At 28.1% G+C, this 24,606-nt stretch overlaps 1 protein-coding gene and 2 long non-coding RNA genes across 4 annotated transcripts; 1 reads left to right on the plus strand and 2 right to left on the minus strand.

The window, feature by feature from the left end:
* Positions 1 to 2,478: 2,478 nt before the first annotated feature.
* Positions 2,479 to 15,913, plus strand: LOC119685173 (choline/ethanolamine kinase-like). 2 transcript variants are annotated; one of them, XM_038099390.1, is made up of 4 exons: positions 2,479 to 2,865; positions 15,246 to 15,352; positions 15,430 to 15,658; positions 15,733 to 15,913. In XM_038099390.1, the coding sequence occupies exons 1-4, from the start codon at positions 2,848 to 2,850 to the stop codon at positions 15,895 to 15,897; spliced, it is 519 nt and encodes a 172-aa protein (XP_037955318.1). In that variant the 5' UTR covers positions 2,479 to 2,847; the 3' UTR covers positions 15,898 to 15,913. The 2 variants fall into 2 exon arrangements, with proteins under 2 accessions (XP_037955318.1, XP_037955317.1); XM_038099389.1 differs by lacking the exon at positions 2,479 to 2,865 and adding an exon at positions 14,928 to 15,150.
* Positions 15,914 to 17,308: 1,395 nt separating this feature from the next.
* On the minus strand, positions 17,309 to 18,953 carry LOC119685893. The gene is made up of 4 exons (XR_005252837.1): positions 18,662 to 18,953; positions 18,103 to 18,530; positions 17,545 to 17,971; positions 17,309 to 17,413 (listed from the first exon to the last, which is right to left on the minus strand). It is a non-coding gene; the product is annotated as an uncharacterized LOC119685893 (long non-coding RNA).
* A 332-nt stretch (positions 18,954 to 19,285) lies between these two features.
* On the minus strand, positions 19,286 to 23,825 carry LOC119680240. Its single transcript, XR_005252455.1, has 8 exons — positions 23,748 to 23,825; positions 22,558 to 23,696; positions 21,999 to 22,426; positions 21,441 to 21,867; positions 20,882 to 21,309; positions 20,323 to 20,750; positions 19,765 to 20,191; positions 19,286 to 19,633 (listed from the first exon to the last, which is right to left on the minus strand). It is a non-coding gene; the product is annotated as an uncharacterized LOC119680240 (long non-coding RNA).
* Between the last annotated feature and the right edge of the window lie 781 nt (positions 23,826 to 24,606).

Raw genomic sequence — 24,606 nt, forward strand, 5'->3', positions numbered from 1 at the left:
TAATATAATTTTAATATAATTTATTTTAAATGTGAATTTTATATGTAGTACTATGTAATAAAATAAATTAAATTAAATAAAAACAAACATTCGATCTCCGAATAATTTTGCTGCGAATAATAATCGCAAATCCGCATATTCGAAGATTTCGGATCAATAAAACATTAGATTTTTTTTTCAACTCCAGAGACTTCGCTTACTATTTGATTAATCAGATTCTCCGAATACTTCGTTAAACCGAATACGAACACTACAGTAAAAAAATTTGTTCGCTTATTAGAACAGTAGAGATTTCACTGTATATGGTATATTTGCTTATGTGCATTTGCAACGATATTACGTATTAACAATTGTTGTACTCAACCTTTGATATGTGAGCTTTGCTGCGTTAGAATGAGTGTTCAGATTTGCTATTGTCATACCTTTAAAAAATACGTACATATGTAGGTAGTAAATATATATTAAATATTGTTAGTTTCCAATGGAAAGATTTAATAAAGTGATGTAATGTAATAAGAAAAATATGAAAAAGAGTGCTTAATATCTTTATATATTTACTATAAATAGTACCCTGAAGATGACTATAGACGATATCAGTTGAAATATCGGTGATCTTAAAATATATTTTTGAAAACTATGTACTAAATATGTATAAATAATAATAATTGTTAGTTTCCAATAGAAAGATTTAATAAACTAATGTAATGTAACAAAAAAAAAATATGAAAAAGAGTGCTTAATATATTCATATTCATACTATGTATAGTAGTACCCTGAAGATGACTATAGACTATAGTCGAAATATCGGTGATAACAAAACATATTTTAAAAACTATACTAAATATGTATATTAATATGTTGAAGCTGTTTTGAGCTAGTGCACTTAAGCACTTATACTCTTTTTTAACTCGAGGTTTCTTCAAAACCCCTCTCTACACCTTGACTACACTTTTGTTTATCACTTCATCGCACTAAGCAATAATTGACCTCAGATCTGCATACCTCGAGTAGCCTTCTGAGATTTGATAACGCGGTGTTGGTAAGTCTGTCAGATTTCGCAAATAATTTCAGAGCTCTATCCTTTATGTATTTTTTGATGCGATCAATCTTGATGTCCTTCGTCCTAATGTACCATGGAATTTCGAAACGTCTTATCAGAGCCTGGCCTTGTACAATTTCTAGCTGGTGAATAGTAGTGTTTGCAGCTTTGCTAAACGCTACACCACCATATAAATAAATAGTATATATTATTTTAAATGAAAGATACAATAAACTAATAGAAAAAATATAAAAAAAGAGTGCTTAATATATTCATACAGTAACTATAAATAGTACACTGAAGATGATTATTGAAGAAGATGAAGATGATTCGACTGCCTATAGTTGAAATCGGTGGCCTTAAAACATATTTTTGAAAACTATACACTAAATATGTATTAAATGCTAAAAATTGTTAGCTGCCGAGAAAAAGATTCAATAAACAAAAGTGTAATATCATAACAAAAAAAAAATATATAAAAAGTACTAAATATGTATATTAATACATATGCTATAAATAGTACCCGAAGAAGCCTATAGACTGTAGTCGAAAAATCTGTGATAATAAAATGTATTTTTCAAAACTAATTTAAAAAGCTGTATGTTATTTATTATTTTTATTATTTATTATTATTTATTATTATTATTATTTATTATTATTAATAATAATGTTATTTAACATCGACATTAATTAGCGCATTCAATAAAGATATAAAACTACGAATTTAGTTAAGTAAAATAATTTACTAAATATAGTAGTTTCTGATGATATTTCTAGAATATTTTATTGTTGTAATGCTTTAGACTGTAGATTGGCTTAGGCCTATACCCTCTTTACCTCTTAGACCACTGTCTTTCAAGAGCTTAACATTGCTTTGGTGCAAAAGACTTTGGATTGCGAAAATGGCAAAACACAAGCGGCCGACAACGAATCCAACAAATCCAAACGAACTGAAGTGATAAGGCGTTTAGTCGTCGTTGTGCTTGCGACTCGCTACACTTTGAGCGAATAAACCTGTTTGCGTTCATATAGGCCTCATTATTTGCTTGCAAGACTTGTGCGTGTTCGCTAGTAGATCGTACGTACGCTCGCCTCACAGTCGAAGTCGTCTACTCTGTTTACTCAGCAGTGCTCAAATATAGCAAATATAAAATAAAACACACTTCCAACCAAAAACTTTAAAAAACTCAATTCACCAAAAAAATATAAAAACTCAATTCACCAAAAAACAAAAAAAAAAAATAAGAATATAAAAACTCAATTAAAAAGGAAAAATATAATCAAAAATATTGCAAAAAAACAACAACAACAAAATAACAAATATTAAAAAACGAGTTAAAACAATTATACAAAAAAAAAAAAAAAACTGGTGCTGTGGTTTAAACAAAAATTATTGAGAAAAACGCTAATATTTTTTTTACACAAATCATATATGAAAAAGTTTATATACTCATGTCGGGTAACAAAATTTTATTATAAATTTATTTTGAAATAGAAAAATTCCCAAGTTAATCATTTACAAAGTGAACGGCGGCAATACGGCACAGCGAACAAAACGCGGTCGCTTGCTTAACTGGAAAACTTCGCAAAACTCAAAGCACAATATAACACACAAAAAACGGCGCCTCCGCGAAGTACTCCACAGCAGCAACAACAACGTGCAACGATTAACGTTGTTAAAAGAATTCGCTTAAAAAAGTGCTCACACTATATTACAACACAAACAACAACAACACCAACAACATAACTAACACTAACAACACTACCAGCAACAACAACAAAAGCCCTGATAAAAAAAACCACTTGAAATGTCGTCTCTACAAACGGTGAGTGCACTCAAAACAATTTCTATTTTTGTTATTGCTTTTCTTAAAGGTGTTTGTTTTTGCATACTAACAACAACAACAACAACAACAACAACAACAACAACAACGGCTAGCGATTCGTAATTGTAATGTATTAAGCATTGCGCAGATTTGTGTTGTATTTTAAATAAATATTTGGCTAAATTCTGTAATACAACGAAAACAATTCTAATAAGAATTTTTTTTGTTTTGTTTTTCAATTATAAAATTACAATTTCACTATAAGAATGCATTGCAGCTGATGAAACTGTTAGGGTTCGCAATTTTTAATCGCATTAGCCTTTACGTAGTTGAAATCACTTATCTTCGCGTATGAAAGGCATGTGGTCAGTCAGTCCATAATTACAGTCAGAGCATTGCCTTCAAAGTCCATAATCAGTTAAAGAAAGATAAGCACTGCGTACTTTATCAAAATATTTGTAACATTGTTCGATTTGTAATGTGAGTGTGTTAACAAAAAAAAAAAAAAAAATTAACAATAATAAAATATTAATGGTATATGTAATTATCTGGAATTTAAAAAAAAAATATTTCTACACAATCCGTGGATTCTGTCGATCGCTTTGTGAAGAGGCAAAGCAGACCATGTTTATCGCAATCAGAAATAAATATTGTACATTTCTTCGCAATGGAAATTTTTTTGTAGAACTGTTGTTTTTATTGTTGTTGTTGTGCTTCCGCATTTAGATACTTTTTTTTTTTGCCATTCCCGGAGTAACATTTGTAAGCTAGCAATACGCAGAAAGATAAAAGCTATAATATATAGGGTGTATTATACGAGTAGTTTATTATAATAGTGCAAAGATTAATATATATGATAAACTGATATATATGAGTACACGAGGAATTGGTTTATTAGTAGAGTATTAAGCAATAAAACTAAACTATTTTCATGAAATACCATAGATAAAAATTATTTATGTAATATATTTGTGAAGTATGAGGATTAACACAAAAGTTGTTTTCTATAGACTCTATAAATACTATAGATATTATTAGATATTATCTGGATATTAAATCTGATTTATATAAAACTTTTCGCACAGTTAAGTACATTTTCAGGCATATAGAAATTTGGCTCAGCTTAGTCAAGGCTCATATACTCCAAATATAAAATCACCGACTTGATACATAAAAGTAAATCGGAAGTATCTAAGTTAATATCTATCCTAACAGAATATTACATTATACGATGTAAAACCTTCTACATAAAAGTAAAGCGGAAGTATCTAAGTGCATATCTTTTCTAAAAGGACATTGCATAATAGAACGGCATAGAGCCAGGCTTGGCCTGCCCTGTTAAATCTCCTGTAGTACATGTCAATCTGTGCTCTAAGAGTACGCGCCAGACCACCTGTTGTTACTGTGCCCAGGATTGTCAAGCATCAGACTTAAGTTATTGACTGTCCCATTCTTTAACACATTTAACAATATTTTCAACAGTAGTACTGGTTACATGCTTACACTTAGCAATGTGTTCGATTGGTTTTAATATGCCCATCTTTCTATCAACAATTACGACGAATCAAAATGGATTTTTTAGCTAATTAAGGAAGATGCGATCTTCCTTTCACTTTACCTACCTATCTACCTACATAAATCTGTTTTTAAGATTACAATGTTTAACCACTTTTGTCACGTTTTAAAAGTTGATAAGTCCAATACATTCGATTGGTTTTAATATGCCCATCCTTCTATCCACAATTACGACGAATGTGAAATCAAAATAGATTAAGTCAAATCAAAATGGATTTCTAAGTGAATTAAGGAGGATGCGATCTTCCTTCCAATTCCCGTAACAACCCACTTTAGTCTATTTTTAGAATTAAAATCTTGAACCAGTTTTGTTACGTTTTGAAAGGTGATAAGTCCAATACATACATGAATTCTTCCATGTTTCTTTTTGTGATATCTTCCAATTGATAGAAGAATTTCGTCAGATAAACGATATAGAAACGATAGCTATCCAATTTTTATCGAAGTTGCATTATTTTGGTATAATTATCGCATTTACTACAGCTTTTTGTTAAGAAAATTTGTAGCATATTCGAAAATTTTTGAGGGAATTTTTGAGGACACACACACCTAGACCTACATTCAGACCCAGTCAAGCACTATCCATGTATATGAATTTTTCATCACCTTAATCCATCTAGTGTGGTCTCACACAAAAATTATTCATTAAAAATTAATCTAGTGTGTCTAAGATCTAATAACATTCTTCTTTACTACTTACTGTTTCACTTTAATTGAATTGAGTCGATTGAGCCTAGACACACTAAATTGATTTTTGAGGATACATTCTATAACTCATGAGTTGTTTTATTATTTTGTAATTTACTTAAATACATAGTGTGTGATAGTAACTGGAATGATTAATTGATAATTCAACTTTTGTAAACTAATTATTGATTTGTAATATGATTATTTAGTTTAAGTACGGTATGTTGTAGATAATTCGGATATCATCGTTATCCATATACCAGTATTTATATAATTTATAATGTCTATTATCTAGACACAGTGAAAAAATGTTATCTCAATAATCTGGACACTAATTTTTTTTTTCTAATTTATTTTCGCACATGTATAGATAAACAAACAATATTATCAAAAGTTCCTATCTGTGCCGTTAATATAGAGTTTGTAATATAGTCTTGTTGTGAAAGTTCTTTTGCAAGACTGATGGACAGGCGGACATTTCGTCACTTATAGTTTATTTTTCTATAGGTCTTTATAAAAACATTTACATTCACACTGTAACTGTAAGAAAACTTTTGGAAATTTTTGCTGTGAGCCCAATAGCGAACTTATATAGTGGACAATATATAAATAATGGACAATCATGTCTTCTGTCATTCTTAATTTGTATTATAGATTTTGTATACTAATTATTGGATCTTTATTATTGGCAAATGTTTTTTAATAAGTGATATTTGAATATATTAAATTTGATTGTAAAATAAAGTTATATGTACTCGTACCAGATATCTTGTATGAAATAAGAGAAAGTGTATGGCTACATAAAATACAAATGGTGATTTACAACATTATTAATAATATTAGTAACAATTATAAACAATAGTAACAATAATAATCTCTCTATAATTGGGACATTTCGGTTTTCTTTGGCAATCATTGAAACATACTTATGTCGGACAATATATTTAAATAAATAAATATAAATATATATGTATATATTTTATATTTGATCATCATCATCATTAGTGGTGCAACGATCCTAGTTGTATCCTAACCTTTCTTTGAAAATTCCACCAACTATCTCTGTCGTTTGTTATCATTCTCCAGTTTTTATATATCTAGTCTATTTAGCGGACTTCTTCTTGTGCATATTGAAATATTTTTTTTGTCGGCTTATTTATGGTCATTCTTGGAATATGTCCAGCCCATTGTAATTGTTTTCTTATGCTTATTACTGGTTCTCCTATCTTTTTTGATATTAGATAATGTAATAAAATCTAGCTACTAATGATATTAAAGTTTTATTTATTTCCATCATGTGACTATCTACATCTATCATTTTGATGTAATGATACATCAGCTTCTTCAATACATTTTCTAAATAATATTATTTGTTGAACCCTACACTTCGCTGACAAATTATTTTTTACGGTTAAGAAATAGGTAATCACCTATTTCTAAAGAATATGTATAATCTAAAGAATATGTTGGATATTAAAGTTATCTTTCAAAAGATAACTTTATAAGAGAGATAAGAGATAACACATTTTCTTGATAAGAGAGAACATTTTTTTAAGAGCAAATTCAATTCTTAGAAATTTTGCACCCCTAGGTTCTATAATATATTCCACGAGTGTTAAATCAATTTACAGGTTTTGAAATATTTTTTTCTTTAAAGCAAAATAAAAATTTAAAAGATGAAAATATATTTGAATAGTTTATTACCCAGTTGTAATTACCTCTAGTAATTTACTGATTAATTTGTAAAGAAATAAATTTAAATTTATCTAAACAGTGTTATTGTTTTTTTATATGCACTAAATTAAAACTAATATAATTATTCATAGTATATACATTTGTCCATATAAATATAGTAAGTCAGTCGTAACGTGTTTTTATAGAAAATTTTTTTATTTATTAAAAAAAATTTTTAAAGCACGAACGAATATTAGTTATTTACATCTGCTTGATCATTAAATCGATCGCGATTCATAAAAAAATATAAGTTGTTATAACTAATACTTTTCATTGTTGTATTTTTATATTTCCAAATAAAATTAAATAACAATAAAATAAAAAAAAAATTTTAAAAGCTTATTAAAATGATTTATTGTAATTTATAATACTTCAAAAATTCGACTTTCAGTCACATAGGAATTAAAAATTTGCTTCAACGTTTTATTAGAGATCTACCTGTATACCATATATTCTTAGCTTTTTAGCGTGCTCTATTTCATCTAATACTCTTTGAAGATATAATTTTTTCGACTTATTCTTCAAAAGATATAATATTTGGTTTCATACAAACGGAAGGCCTAAGATTACCTGGCGCAGATCAACACTAAACGTAATTAACATCATTATTAGGCCTTTTCTTTTGTAAGCATATTACAAAAGAACAACCGCTTATTTTAAAAATAACATATGAAACAACAAAAGAAAAGGTCTATTGTTGAGCTCAGAGAAGTGGCAGTAAGAAGACAAAGATGGAAGCAAATTGTAGATAGCCCAGATAGTCTAGTACAAAGCCAACTTGGAATCATGTGACGCCAAACAAGGCTTAATAAAAAAATAAATAAATAACCATTGAATCTAATTTAGGTTTATAAAAAAAAATTCACTTCCTCTCTTTCGAACTTTGGTACGCGAACATTAATTTAGTAAAATTAGTGTACATATTTAAAAAAAAATTATATTAATTGCGGTGATTACGCTTTTTTTAAATGTAAATATTTAAAAATAAATTATTTCAATGGCGAAGAGCTATAAAGAACTATGGTACTACTAAAGCTCTTTCGTACAGTAAATTGACTGATAATCAAAACTGTGATATGCGCGGCATATAATTAAATGACTCATTACTTTTTTAATTAAACAGGTTTTTATTTAATTATTTTAATGTAATTAATTTTTTTATTTCTTTCACGTGTTTTATTTAATTTTAATCTCGAGTGTTACTTAAACAGAATTACAAAATCAACAAACGAGACTTTGTCAATAAAATAAGATAAAACCTGAAAAACACACATATATACTTATATATATATATATCTATTGTTACTATTTACATAAGATATTGTGTTCAAGTTTCACTACTAATTAATTGCACAACATATAATAAATATCTACGCTAAATCAAAACGGTGGCACTCAAATATATTTTTTTAATGAATTTGTTATCAAGAAACCCAATTTTTAGAGTGCAAACTGTGTTGAGATCAGAACACCTCCTCAATTTGAAGTAGACCCACTTTATTGTGTTTCAATGTAACGACACTTCACAGGTCTAACATTGTCAATTCATAAAAATGTGCTACCAAATGCAAATCTAAAACGACGAGTGACTTTGGAATATCTAACTGAACGACCAGAGAATCTTTACCTTCTTTATTTAAATATCGGTTTTGGTACAATTTGCGGAGCTTTGGCTTTTTGAAGAGCATTATCTTTTTTATTGTGTTGTATTGGGATGGATAGTTGGTCAATTCATTCAACTATTTTTACAAATACGAGTATATAAAACAATTCAGATGATTTCGTACTATATAACTTTGTTATTATTCTACTTTAATCAAAAATCGTTTTCAGGAAACTGTGATAATTACATATCAAAAAACCAACAAACATATTAAAATGGACAAAGCGCACATATAGATATATAATAAATAGTTTTTTAATATTGAATCCTATGCCTGTTTATTGATGTATAGTAATTTTGGTCACCTGGTCGCAGTTGTGAATGTCAGTTTTAAAAACAAGCCTGGTATTGGGTGGGATTTTCAAAATTGCGAGCATCTTCATTGGTTGTATAGAATTTCAGATTATCTAAATCTGATCTGATCTGATGAAATGCAAAGTAAGCGATGGAGACTAAAACGTGTTTGCGCTTTTTTTCTTGTATTATTTTATTAAGTCGTTCCTTTACAGTTGATTTGGTATTATAAAGTGTGCACATTGTGTTCCCGATCTTTGTGTGATATTATATTTTGGTTTGTCATATATGTTTGAAGTCAATATTTGGTTGGAATGCATAAATATGTGAATTATAGATTTTATTGTCCTGGCATCTAGTATTATCCTGAAGAGGGAAAGTCATTTGTCTTCATAAAGTCTCGACCTTTATTTTTTAATCCATAATGGAACATTGGGTCAGTTAGATTTAGCGCTATTTTTATCATATTTTGCCATTATCTTATATAATCCACTTTTCATTACATTTTTTCGTTTTAAACGTGCTTTACAGATAGAAATTCTGCCTAACAGATTTATTATTTTCCAAAAATTAATTGCGATACAGTATCTTCACCATACACAATTTAAATCCATGATATGTGTGTAAACGGCGATCCTAACTCATTTATCTGATCTCAAGTAAATATTTGAATGAAGAGAATCTCTGAAATATGAAAAGAAAAATATCATTTTTAAATGGGCTTTAAAAAATGAATGATATCTTATAATATTACAACAAAAGAGAATTGAATATATTGGCAGATGTATTTAGAAACAAATGATATCATTTTACAATACATGTATTTATAAAGTTATTGATGATATCAAAATAGCAGCCCCCATTACAAAATTTGAAAAAATTTATTTTATAATTCTTGTTAGGGGCCAGGTTTGTTTGTATTGTATATTTGGTCCCTTTTATTGGCCTATAATTTATACCTTTTTTTTTAAATACTTTATATTACTATATATATATTATATATTATTATATTATTATTATTATATTATTATTATTATATTATATTATTATATTATTATATATTATATATATATTATATATATTATTACTATATCCGAAGCTATAAAAGTATATAAAATTTATATTGCATTTGTTAGTAGATTATAAAAGTTAATGTGAGATATGTAATATAATACACTTTAATAAAATGAATTAAATTATTTACATAAATTTACCCTTGAAATAAACTAACAATAATTAAATAGAGATTGCACTGATATTATTATATTATATTTTTTCCATAACTTATAATAATATATATACATTGTCCGTATACTCTCTTTATTTACTGCTTATTTGATTTTCTTGAACTCTCTAGCATGCGCCTCTTTGTTATCAATTTCTCAAGTAGTGTATTTTGATATTTTCAAGATCGGATAAATGATTTTCTTGAGGCAGTTTTTCAGGATATTTTTAACGGTTTCGCATACACTTTTTTGTAAGTGATTTTCTTTAAAGTATTATTGTAATAAAGATATATTAAGACCAGAACCATATTCACTTAATGTTTTCATAGATTTTTTACGGGTACCGATATAATATATTTTTCTTAAAATTACTAGTGCACTAATGATATGTTAAGATTGTTGTTCTAGGTCAGAACCATGTTTATTAAATACTGTTTTCAGGGATCTTTTTGTGGTTCAAATCTTCATTAAATTATGTTTTTAGAGCTCTTTTATGTTTCCACGGCTCTTTTAGTAGTTCTTATATACACTTATACTAAAGATATATAAAGATTGAGGTCAAGGTTGAGGTCAAAAACATGTTTATAAAATCGTGTTTTTTTAGTATATCCGATATATAATTTTTTGCCGGTACTATGAAATTTCCAGTATTATGAAGGTTTTTTTTTATGAAGCTCGGTGTTATTTATTAGAGATTATTGTATTTTTCTTTATATTTGAATCAGCAGTTCAAGTTATATTATTGTTTAATTTGACAACTTTGATTGCTTAGTTCCTGTCAGTTTGGATATATATGGAACAGAGAAATATATTCGTCGGTATATTCTAATTATTGTGCGTAATTATGTTTTTGATATTGTTTGATCAAAAACATAAAAAGCTAAGAGTAAAAATACTAAAAATTTATTCAGAAAACATAAAATTAGTCACAAGATAATATGGATTTAATAATTTTCTACATTGTAAATTACTACAACCATTATGCCACCCATAAAATGCTAAGATTCATTGTCATAGTGTCGTTCTTAAAACTGTTACTTCAAGCAAATGCAATAAGTCTCAAGGGTTTATGTTTACACACCTAAAATGAATATTAACTAAAATACAGCACACACTATTAACATATATGAGACAAACTTATAAACAGAATACTATTAACATAGTTTATACGAAGATAAATAAATAGTCAACATTTTTTAAACTAATTAAGTCAGTAAATTATTCTCATTACTAATAGACTTGTTTTTTTTTCATAAAATATATCCCTTAACACAGTTAATTATATTGTTAATGAGTAAATAATTTACAAAATCTCATTTTATTATAAATTAGTTCCAACGAATATTTTGTATAATAAATTAAAATGTATTTAGTATATTTAAAAAAATTTCTATAGTACATAAGACAACATCGTTGTTGTTGCAAATGTGCTACATTTGTCTGATATAAGAATACAAGACAAAAACAAGAAGAGAACAAACAGAATTGCATCAATAATGGCAATGAAAGTGAAGTATAAAATAATTGTTCAATGAAAGTCTCATTATGCTTTAAAAGTTATTATTTGTATAAACATTCTGAATGGTAAAAAAAAAATCAATATGCAATATACAATGCATGTAAATTAAAATAAGTTGGCTTCTAGTCACGGTTGCCACTTATGGTACTTTAGTACCAAAATTGGTACTTTTTTTTTTATTTTTTTCGTTTGGTACTCATGTTTAAAAAAATAGTACATTTCTGACGACCCAACTTTATTGTGGATATTTCCAATTAATTTTTTTTATAAATGCAACTTTGCACTATTTTATATTTTGTTCATTTATAACACTATGAAAAACACAGAACGAGAAAACAAAAAGGTCCAAAAAAATTTTGGACCTTTTTTTACAGAAATGGTACCTTTTTAAACCAATTTTGGTACAGAAAAAAATTTTCAAGTGGCAACCGTGCTTCTAGTAAAGTAACTTTATATTGACTACATCAAAAGATAGAGTACAAGCTGAGAATAAAGCCTATTATGGATTAAAACGATTAATTACAAGTAATGCGCAAAACATTGAAGCACTTAGTAATAACATAAGGCTACGAGACATGGAGATTAACTAAAACTGAAGCAAGCAAGGTAGCAGTGTTTGCAAGGAAAATACGCAGAAACATTTTTGGCCCCGTGAAAGAAAACGGGTTGTATCGCATAAGATACAAGAAAACGGGTTGTATCGCATAAGATACAACCACGAGCTAGAACGGCTAGCTGAAGGTGATACAATCAACAAATTTATGAAAAAGCAGCGATAAAGATAGGTTGGACATGTGATAAGAATGCCGGATATGAGAGTACAGTTTAAGATTTATGAGAACGAAATAGGAAGCAGCATATGAGATAGTTTAAATTTATTTTGGTCTCATATTATATTACAAACAACAACAATATTCAGTAGTAACTGTATTTTTAGATAAATAATTTAGTGTGATCTATTTACTTTGTCAATATAAATTGTTAGTTATTAAAGTGAGAAGTCAATATTTCATAAAGTTTGTTTATAAAAACAAATTAAATAAGGTCAAGTACTGGTAAAAAAAATTGTAATACAAAGTTAAAAAAATAGTGAATTCAAACTATACAATTATTGTTTGAAAACAAATGTAACTGCCAAATGTTTTCTTTTAACAATATTTGAATACAAAATTATACTATAATAATGTCATATATTTGTAAATAATGTCAATATGATGACATATTTACAAAAACCATTTTACCTCCAGTATATATCAGTATATCAGCTACTAAATATATACTGTAATTAAACACAGCAATACAAGTACATAGTCCCTAGGCATATTATCTAAAAAAACGAAACATAATAAAATACTTCATTCTTTAAAAACCTTCCCAAAGAATTCTTTACAATTCATTTATTACTTGATGTGTTATCACTACATTGTGTAGTCATTTTTTTTATAAGTCAATTTTATACTAGACAATTCCAGTAAGTAAATGCATTCACAGTTATAAAATATACCATGTAATAACGCCTAATATCTCCCGGGAAGAACGACGACTTCCATGTGCACCAACAACTGTCTGAGTTCAATTGAGATTAGGATATATCAATAACTGTCAATAAATGCTTGTGCCTTAACTGCAGCTTTACTTTCTATAATGTAGCTCATCTGTTTTCTTGATCCTACAGGCACACAAGCTTGAGTCCAATTGATCTTTGGACCTACTCTATTAGTAGGTTTCTCCACGTTGCTTCTGATTGACTTCAATTTAAACCCCGTCGTTCCTTAGTTTATTCTATTATTATTATATACTACACTATTATATTATTATTTATTATATTTGTATTATTTATTTTATTTATTAGTGCTTAAGTGCACTGGCTCAACTAGCTTCAACATAATATTTATTATTATTATTGTACTCCTAAACAATCCACTCCCTTCTTACAATAACACGATCTACATCCTGACGCATGTTATTGTAATTTCCTCAATATTATTTGCTTAATATATCTTTGCGGGTTACAAAAACAACAAGATCATTTTTTCTACTTAAAGAAGGTTTTACGACTTAAGCAGTTTAGGAGTTGTTATCTAGAAAATCAAAAATTTATGCTATACGTAATCCTTATAGAACCACTAAGAACTGAAATATGAATGCATTTTGATTATTATGGGCAGAATATATAGGTACTCAGAACCGGTAAGAACAGCACAGTTAATATAATAAACGTGGAATGTTTGAGATTGAAGGAATGTGATCTAGCTGAATGGATATAGACAATGTAGACAATTGGCATGTAGCACTGAAAGACAGGAAACTGTTAGAAGGCTGTGAGAATTACTAATGATGACTTAACCACTAAAATAATAAGACAAACAATACAACATTAGCTTGATAATGTGGGCTTAGACGTAGAGAAACGACAATTTATATATTAATTTATAATAGCACTTTATAGTGATGCACAAAGGTGCGTAACCGAGGACGAGGTGTATAACCGAGGTCTAAAGTCATCATCAAAAAACAAACTTTAGACTAAAGTCAAAATATCGAATAATAAAAATTGTTGCAAAATTAAATTGTGATTTCTTTTTCTTAATTTTTATTTTTAATTTATAACTTATTATAAATTTATTAATTTATAAAAAAGTTTTGACCAATTAGCCTGAAAAAAACACTTTTATAAATGAATAAATAAATTTGAAAACTTTTAACCAAAAATAATAAATAAGTGCAATAAATAAATATTTACATAAGTGTAGTGCAAAAAATCCCTAGGAAATTTTAATTTACTTTACCTCAATTTACTCGAACTCGTAGCCGGCCTTAATACTACATTTGTGAACTTAATTTTGAATAAAATGAAAAATGCGCTTTTTTTACTCATAAGTAAAAAATGACGTCACGGGAGCTGTACGGGAAGCTCTGTGCAACAAACGTCAAATAGAAATTTTCGCACATGCGCCAAAACTAAAAACAAAAGAAAAGAAAGATAAAGAAAAACGCCGAAATACAAGAACAAGAAAATACAACTGTCAAATGCAGATGTTAACATTGTGCAATTGTCCTTCGTTGTTGTTGTTGTTGGTGCTTTACTTTGCTTTGCTTTACTTTACTTTGGTTTGATGAGTATCGGTAAATATGAAGGAAATTAATTTAATTACCGTACACCATCGATTTAACAAAGTAGAAAATTTGTTATTTAAAGAAAATGCAGAACGGGCATATTCTCACAATCAACTGGCAGTGTAGTTCTTCATGTACGTAATTACATATACACACGAACATATGACGTAAATACGTGCACCTCTATATTCTTTAATATATTTAAATTTATGCATGTGTACTGTTGTTAAGGTCGCGTGCCAGTTTTGCTCAGAAAATTTGTGTATGGATTTAGTGCAATTCAGTCGCTAAGTAAATACTTGACATATTGTGGTAGTTGCTGTTCGGTTGGTTAACAATTAGCCAAGTGCCTTGCAGTGAGCACTGCAGCAGACGTACAACGCCCTCAAATTATGAAGCATAGCGTAACGCGTAAAATTGGCCAGAAGTATTTAAATCAATTACCATACTGGGCACAGCTGCATCCAGACGTATAAATTCCCATTGATTTTTTATTATCCCATTAATATATATAAATAACAAAAAAAAAAAATTAAATAACATTAATTTTTGGGTTTTTTTACAGGCTTCATTGGAGGAAATACGTAAGATAGCTTCACGTCTGTGTCGAGATTACTTAACGGGCAGATGGAAGGTGGTTAGCGAAGACGATTTGATTGTCAAACGCATTAGGTAAGATATTGTGCAAATATTGTGCAGGAATACGCAACAATACTGGTTATAATATAATTCTATTTTGTTTGTTGCAGTGGTGGTTTGTCCAATTTTCTTTATTACATAAGGCTGCCACAAGATGAAGCGGCTAATGTTGACGATAGTGTGCACGATACTGCATACGACACGGATGGTCTCTCCAACGACGATAAAAATAGAAATGAGCATGATTACATAGATTTGGGTCTGGGTGAGAGCACCAATATCAAACGGAAACGTACTGACAGTGGCGACTCTTTCACCACAAAAGCTGAACCAAAAGAGGTTTGCCAAATATTACTAAAATTATAATAAAATAAAATTATTATATATATCGCATTTTTATAATATTTTATTAGGTACTAATACGCGTATATGGTCAAACACATGGTGAACATGCATTGGAGTCCATGATATCGGAATCTGTTGTGTTTGCATTGCTAAGTGAACGCAATTTTGGCCCAAAATTATTGGGAATATTTCCCGGTGGCCGCATTGAACAATATATACCAGTGAGTATGTAGTTTTTAATTTATTTCACTGCCGAACATTCAAATTAATTTAATTTTAATTGTATATTTATAATTTACTTATATGTTATAAAAAAAACAATATACTGCTTAAAAAGTCTCATTATTAATACACATATTATTTAGCGATTATATTAATTATAATCATTTTTTAATCTTTCAACTTTGTTCAATGATGTTGTTAAATTTTTTTATTTATGTTCAAGTGAGTTTTATAAACTTTTGAATTGATTCGGTTCAGTGGTACGAGCATAGCCTAACTTTTAGTTTGGATTTCATGCCAATATAAAATTTTCAACTAATTTTCTACAATATATACATATATTAACCGCCCTCGATGTTATTTCCGTTCTAATATTCAACCATCGTTCAGTTAAAGCACTAAAAAGTCGTAGGTTTCAGTTCAATATCAATTAGTTTGAGAAGTAATTTACAATCCTGATTTATGTATATTGAAATATATATATATAGACAAATTATTAAGTTTTTTTAATATTTAAATTAATTTTTTTAAATATAAAAATAATATAATATAAATAGTATAATTCCTGATTTGAATATAAATAGGGATTGAAAAATAAAATTATTTATGTAATTAATTATTTTTTATATATAAAAACTAAAATTAATCATATAAACATAAATTTATATACTTTTTTAAATCATCATCATGAAAATCATGAAAAAGTTCTGAAATGAATAGGTGTTGAATCAAAACTTTCGACTTTAAAGTAATTGAATATATTTACTACATTTATATATCATTTATAATATACATATTTATTTATATATATATATATATATATATATATATATATATATATATAAAATTTATTTTAAAAACTTATTGCAAATTCAATCGGATAAAACCAACAAATGTGAAAAATTTGTTGACTCTGTCTCGTACTGCACTATTGAACTATTGGAACTACTTGAACTATTGGAAATGGTGAGACATTTAAATATAAGTAAATGTGACAGTCCAAAAAAGTTCACTGAGTTAATAACTCACCTGTGCAACGGTTGATTTCATTTCCATTAAAATAAACATCTATTGTATATATGTATTTTTATTTCAATATTTAGTTCAGATCTGTTTCTTAATATATAATATTTTAATAAAAATGAAAAATTTTATATAAATATAATTTTATAAATAATTATTGCGATTTCATTAACTATCAAAGAGCACTCCCCAGACTAAATCCACTATTCACAGTCCATTTTACATTTTATAAGATCATATTTACTCACACATAGTGTACAGGACTTTCAATATTCAATTTAATTGTTAAACGGTTTCCGGTTAAGACTTTGACGTAATGAATATAAAGTAAATCGGAAGTCAGTACAAAATACTTTAAAAGCGTCAACTAATATCCTGGATATCATGTTTTAAGTTTTCTTCTCTTTAAAGTTTGGCTACGAATGTGATGCATTCTGGTAATATTTAGATTCAAGTTTGTCATCGAGTTCGAATGAAGATGTCATCTAAGATTTTGTTAAGTTTCTTGGATGAAAAATAGGAATAAAATAAAGTTATCAATTATAAAAGTATCTGACTACATTATCAATAATTAAATAAGTTTAAAGTACAATTAGGCACACCTCATTTAGCAATATGAAGTAAAATAAACTTACCCAAATTTCTAGTCTTCAAATGAGAAGAATTTTTGTTAACCATTACTTCTGTATTTAAATGTTGTAAGTGATAAGTTTAAAATTGATCCTTTCTTCGGATAATATGGCACTCCCAGACTAAATCCACTACTCACAGTCTATTTCACATTTTATAAGATCATATCTACTCACACATAATGTACAGGACTTTCAATATTCAATTTAATTGTTAAACGGTTCCCGGTTAAGACTTTGACGTAATGAATATAAAGTAAATCGAAAGTCAGTACAAAATACTTTAAAAGTGTCAACTAATATCCTGGATATCATGTTCTAAGTTTTCTTCTCTTTAAAGTTTGGCTACGAATGTGATGCATTCTGGTAATATTTAGATTCAAGTTTGTCATCGAGTTCGAATGAAGTTGTCATCTAAGATTTTGTTAAGTTTCTTGGATGAAAAATAGGAATAAAATAAAGTTATCAATTATAAAAGTATCTGACTACATCATCAATAACTAAAAAAATTTAAACTACAATTAGGCACAACTCATTTACCAATATGAATTAAACCAAACTTACCCAAATTTCTGGTCTTCTAATGAGAAGACTTTTTGTTAACCATTATTTCTGTATTTAAATGTTGTAAGTGATAAGTTTAAAATTGATCCTTTCTTCGGATAATATGGTACTCCTCAGACTAAATCCAATACTCACAGTCCATTTTACATTTTATAAGATCATATTTACTCACACATAGTGTACAGGACTTTCAATATTCAATTTATGTGTTAAACGGTTTCCGGTTAAGACTTTGACGTAATGAATATAAAGTAAATCGGAAGTCAGTACAAAATACTTTAAAAGCGTCAACTAATATCCTGGATATCATGTTCTTAGTTTTCTTCTCTTTAAAGTTTGGCTACGAATGTGATGCATTCTGGTAATATTTAGATTCAAGTTTGTCATCGAGTTCGAATGAAGATGTCATCTAAGATTTTGTTCAGTTTCTTGGATGAAAAATAGGAATAAAATAAAGTTATCAATTATAAAAGTATCTGACTACATTATCAATAATTAAATAAATTTAAACCACAATTAGGCACAACTTATTTACCAATATGAAGTAAAGCAAACTTACCCAAATTTCTAGTCTTCTAATGAGAAGACTTTTTGTTAACCATTATTTCTGTATTTAAATGTTGTAAGTGATAAGTTTAAAATTGATCCTTTCTTCGGATAATATGGCACTCCTCAGACTAAATCCAATACTCACAGTCCATTTTACATTTTATAAGATCATATTTACTCACACATAGTGTACAGGACTTCCAATATTCAATTTATGTGTTAAACGGTTCCCGATTAAGACTATGACGTAATGAATATAAAGTAAATCGGAAGTCAGTACAAAATACTTTAAAAGCGTCAACTAATATCTGTATATATGTTTTTATTTTTCTTCTCTTTAAAGTTTGTTTTCGAATGTTATGCATTCTGGTAATATTTAGATTGAAGTTTGTTATCTGTTCGTATGCATATTGATCTATTATTTTGTTAAGTTTGTTGGTGAGACATTTGAATATAATTAAATTGTCAGTTATAAAAGTTTCTGAGTATATCATCTGTAACTTGATTTATTTCCATTACAATTAACATCTATTTATATATGTATTTTATCAAATTTAGTCAGATCTGTTTCTAATGAGAAGACTTTTTGATAACCATTATTTCTGTATTTAAATGTTGTAAGTGATAAGTTTAAAATTGATCCTTTCTTCGGATAATATGGCACTCCTCAGACTAAATCCAATACTCACAGTCCATTTTACATTTTATAAGATCATATTTACTCACACATAATGTACAGGACTTTCAATATTCAATTTATGTGTTAAACGGTTTCCGGTTAAGGCTTTGACGTAATGAATATAAAGTAAATCGGAAGTCAGTACAAAATACTTTAAAAGCGTCAACTAATATCCTGGATATCATGTTTTAAGTTTTCTTCTCTTTAAAGTTTGGCTACGAATGTGATGCATTCTGGTAATATTTAGATTCAAGTTTGTCATCGAGTTCGAATGAAGATGTCATCTAAGATTTTGTTAAGTTTCTTGGATGAAAAATAGGAATAAAATAAAGTTATCAATTATAAAAGTATCTGACTACATTATCAATAATTAAATAAATTTAAACCACAATTAGGCACAACTTATTTACCAATATGAAGTAAAGCAAACTTACCCAAATTTCTAGTCTTCTAATGAGAAGAATTTTTGTTAACCATTACTTCTGTATTTAAATGTTGTAAGTGATAAGTTTAAAATTGATCCTTTCTTCGGATAATATGGCACTCCCAGACTAAATCCACTACTCACAGTCTATTTTACATTTTATAAGATCATATTTACTCACACATAGTGTACAGGACTTCCAATATTCAATTTATGTGTTAAACGGTTCCCGATTAAGACTTTGACGTAATGAATATAAAGTAAATCGGAAGTCAGTACAAAATACTTTAAAAGCGTCAACTAATATCCTGGATATCATGTTCTTAGTTTTCTTCTCTTTAAAGTTTGGCTACGAATGTGATGCATTCTGGTAATATTTAGATTCAAGTTTGTCATCGAGTTCGAATGAAGATGTCATCTAAGATTTTGTTAAGTTTCTTGGATGAAAAATAGGAATAAAATAAAATTATCAATTATAAAAGTATCTGACTATATCATCAATAACTAAAAAAATTTAAACTACAATTAGGCACAACTCATTTACCAATATGAATTAAACCAAACTTACCCAAATTTCTGGTCTTCTAATGAGAAGACTTTTTGTTAACCATTATTTCTGTATTTAAATGTTGTAAGTGATAAGTTTAAAATTGATCCTTTCTTCGGATAATATGGTACTCCTCAGACTAAATCCAATACTCACAGTCCATTTTACATTTTATAAGATCATATTTACTCACACATAATGTACAGGACTTTCAATATTCAATTTATGTGTTAAACGGTTTCCGGTTAAGGCTTTGACGTAATGAATATAAAGTAAATCGGAAGTCAGTACAAAATACTTTAAAAGCGTCAACTAATATCCTGGATATCATGTTCTTAGTTTTCTTCTCTTTAAAGTTTGGCTACGAATGTGATGCATTCTGGTAATATTTAGATTCAAGTTTGTCATCGAGTTCGAATGAAGATGTCATCTAATATTTTGTTAAGTTTCTTGGATGAAAAATAGGAATAAAATAAAGTTATCAATTATAAAAGTATCTGACTACATCATCAATAACTAAAAAAATTTAAACTACAATTAGGCACAACTCATTTACCAATATGAATTAAACCAAACTTACCCAAATTTCTGGTCTTCTAATGAGAAGACTTTTTGATAACCATTATTTCTGTATTTAAATGTTGTAAGTGATAGGTTTAAAATTGATCCTTTCTTCGGACAATAAAGCACTCCCCAGACTAAATCCAATACTCACAGTCCATTTTACATTTTATAAGATCATATTTACTCACACATAGTGTACAGGACTTCCAATATTCAATTTATGTGTTAAACGGTTCCCGATTAAGACTTTGACGTAATGAATATAAAGTAAATCGGAAGTCAGTACAAAATACTTTAAAAGCGTCAACTAATATCCTGGATATCATGTTCTTAGTTTTCTTCTCTTTAAAGTTTGGCTACGAATGTGATGCATTCTGGTAATATTTAGATTCAAGTTTGTCATCGAGTTCGAATGAAGATGTCATCTAATATTTTGTTAAGTTTCTTGGATGAAAAATAGGAATAAAATAAAGTTATCAATTATAAAAGTATCTGACTACATTATCAATAATTAAATAAATTTAAACTACAATTAGGCACAACTCATTTACCAATATGAATTAAACCAAACTTACCCAAATTTCTGGTCTTCTAATGAGAAGACTTTTTGTTAACCATTATTTCTGTATTTAAATGTTGTAAGTGATAGGTTTAAAATTGATCCTTTCTTCGGATAATATGGCACTCCCAGACTAAATCCACTACTCACAGTCCATTTTACATTTTATAAGATCATATTTACTCACACATAGTGTACAGGACTTCCAATATTCAATTTATGTGTTAAACGGTTCCCGATTAAGACTTTGACGTAATGAATATAAAGTAAATCGGAAGTCAGTACAAAATACTTTAAAAGCGTCAACTAATATCCTGGATATCATGTTCTTAGTTTTCTTCTCTTTAAAGTTTGGCTACGAATGTGATGCATTCTGGTAATATTTAGATTCAAGTTTGTCATCGAGTTCGAATGAAGATGTCATCTAATATTTTGTTAAGTTTCTTGGATGAAAAATAGGAATAAAATAAAGTTATCAATTATAAAAGTATCTGACTACATTATCAATAATTAAATAAATTTAAACTACAATTAGGCACAACTCATTTACCAATATGAATTAAACCAAACTTACCCAAATTTCTGGTCTTCTAATGAGAAGACTTTTTGTTAACCATTATTTCTGTATTTAAATGTTGTAAGTGATAAGTTTAAAATTGATCCTTTCTTCGGATAATATGGCACTCCTCAGACTAAATCCAATACTCACAGTCCATTTTACATTTTATAAGATCATATTTACTCACACATAGTGTACAGGACTTCCAATATTCAATTTATGTGTTAAACGGTTCCCGATTAAGACTTTGACGTAATGAATATAAAGTAAATCGGAAGTCAGTACAAAATACTTTAAAAGCGTCAACTAATATCCTGGATATCATGTTCTTAGTTTTCTTCTCTTTAAAGTTTGGCTACGAATGTGATGCATTCTGGTAATATTTAGATTCAAGTTTGTCATCGAGTTCGAATGAAGATGTCATCTAAGATTTTGTTCAGTTTCTTGGATGAAAAATAGGAATAAAATAAAGTTATCAATTATAAAAGTATCTGACTACATTATCAATAATTAAATAAATTTAAACCACAATTAGGCACAACTCATTTACCAATATGAAGTAAAGCAAACTTACCCAAATTTCTAGTCTTCTAATGAGAAGACTTTTTGTTAACCATTATTTCTGTATTTAAATGTTGTAAGTGATAAGTTTAAAATTGATCCTTTCTTCGGATAATATGGTACTCCTCAGACTAAATCCAATACTCACAGTCCATTTTACATTTTATAAGATCATATTTACTCACACATAGTGTACAGGACTTCCAATATTCAATTTATGTGTTAAACGGTTCCCGGTTAAGACTTTGACGTAATGAATATAAAGTAAATCGGAAGTCAGTACAAAATACTTTAAAAGCGTCAACTAATATCCTGGATATCATGTTCTAAGTTTTCTTCTCTTTAAAGTTTGGCTACGAATGTGATGTATCCTAGTTATGTCTAGATTTAAGTTTGTCATCGAGTTCGATTGAAAATTTTATTTGAGATTGACCAATTTCATTCTATTCATTTTTCGAAATTCATCACTTCCAGAGTGATTCAAACTGATGACCATTCATTTCTTTCTTTTGACGCGGTAAAGACTTACTTCACTCTTCACATCCAGTTTTACATTTTACGAGAACGCATACACACATAATTATGGATTATGTATAAGACCTTCAACACTTAAACGGTTCCTATTGAAGACTGTGACAACAGAAATTCAAAGTCGGTAGCGTAGTTTTGGTACTTTGAAAGCGTCAATTATTAATATTGTTTTTTTCCTTAAGTACTTCTAATTTAGTTACGAATATGAGTTTGAGCCCTAGGTAATATCTTAATTCAAGTTTGCGGCCAAATTTGAAGCAGTATCTTTTGAGTTTTTGTTAAGTTTAAGTTGAGTTTTTAAAATGTAGGTATATGTAAAACTTTATCAGAATTATCAAAAAAAATTCTTTCGCATTTCCTGAACGAAATTGAGGATTCCTGGATTCAATATTTCTAATATTTCTAATTGTACTCATGTTGTTATTATTTAATGTCAATTATAGTTTTAAAGAGAAATTGCTCCTATCAACAACTTAAGTGTTTTAGCCCCTTAAAATTTATACCTTTTTATTGCCCTGCATTCCATGAGTTGGTACAGGTTCCATTGGATTTTTATATTATTTCCTCAATCCAAATAAAGAGAACGATGAGAGTTGATGACGTATCCTATAAATAACGAAACTGAATTTTAATTTAATAAGGATTAGTTTTTGTCTAATTATATGTACATACTTATTTTAGGCCCTGTATGCAATATTATATGTCAAAAAAGTTAATGTATTGAGCCACTTTTAATTTTTTTAAACATATTAACCTAAAATTTAATTTTGAATAACAACTAAAAAAAATATATGAATAACAAATAAAATTTATTAGGGGTATCAAATTTTTTTCAATTCCAAAGCCTACTTTTTTAGGTTGTAGAGTTTTTAATAAAAAAAACTTGTTTCGAAATTTTAAATTGTCAAAAAAAAAAACATTTTTATGTTTTTTAAAGATTACAAAAATATAAAAGTGAATTAAAAGTGCATGTCGGCACTCAGTAGTCACGGTTTAGCAATCCATTAAGTACTAAGATTGGCTATACAATTTTTTTTTATGAGTACGGTTATCCCTAATATAGAATAGTTCAGATTCGATCTGGCTTATGGACTGTTATAATACTATAGAAATATTTCCCACCCATTTCTGATGGACTGACTGATTTCAGTCACAAATCTTAAAAGGTTTGTATATAGCTTTGAGAATTCTTCAAAGAAGAAATCTAGGAAGTTAACTATTTATTTCCACACAGGTGGGCAGTGACATACAACACGTTTGCCAGTTTCCCCCATGTCATCATACTGATAACTTCTACAGAACATACCCACCAAATAATGATTGATTACGAAGGACGTAAGGAATAACACTAATTCCTGATAAGGGGTTGTTTTTTTGATAATATAGTGTTCGTTGAAAGTGTAGTGTCGTATTTGATCAGGTCATCGGTCCAATAGTTTTATTCGATATCAAAGTAATATGGAACTCATTCAGTTTATCTTTACATTTTTAAGTAATTTGATGACAATCTAGTGATACACTTCACCTTTCT

Source organism: Teleopsis dalmanni, chromosome 2 (assembly GCF_002237135.1).
Source record: "Teleopsis dalmanni isolate 2A chromosome 2, ASM223713v2, whole genome shotgun sequence".
NCBI lineage: Eukaryota > Metazoa > Arthropoda > Insecta > Diptera > Diopsidae > Teleopsis > Teleopsis dalmanni.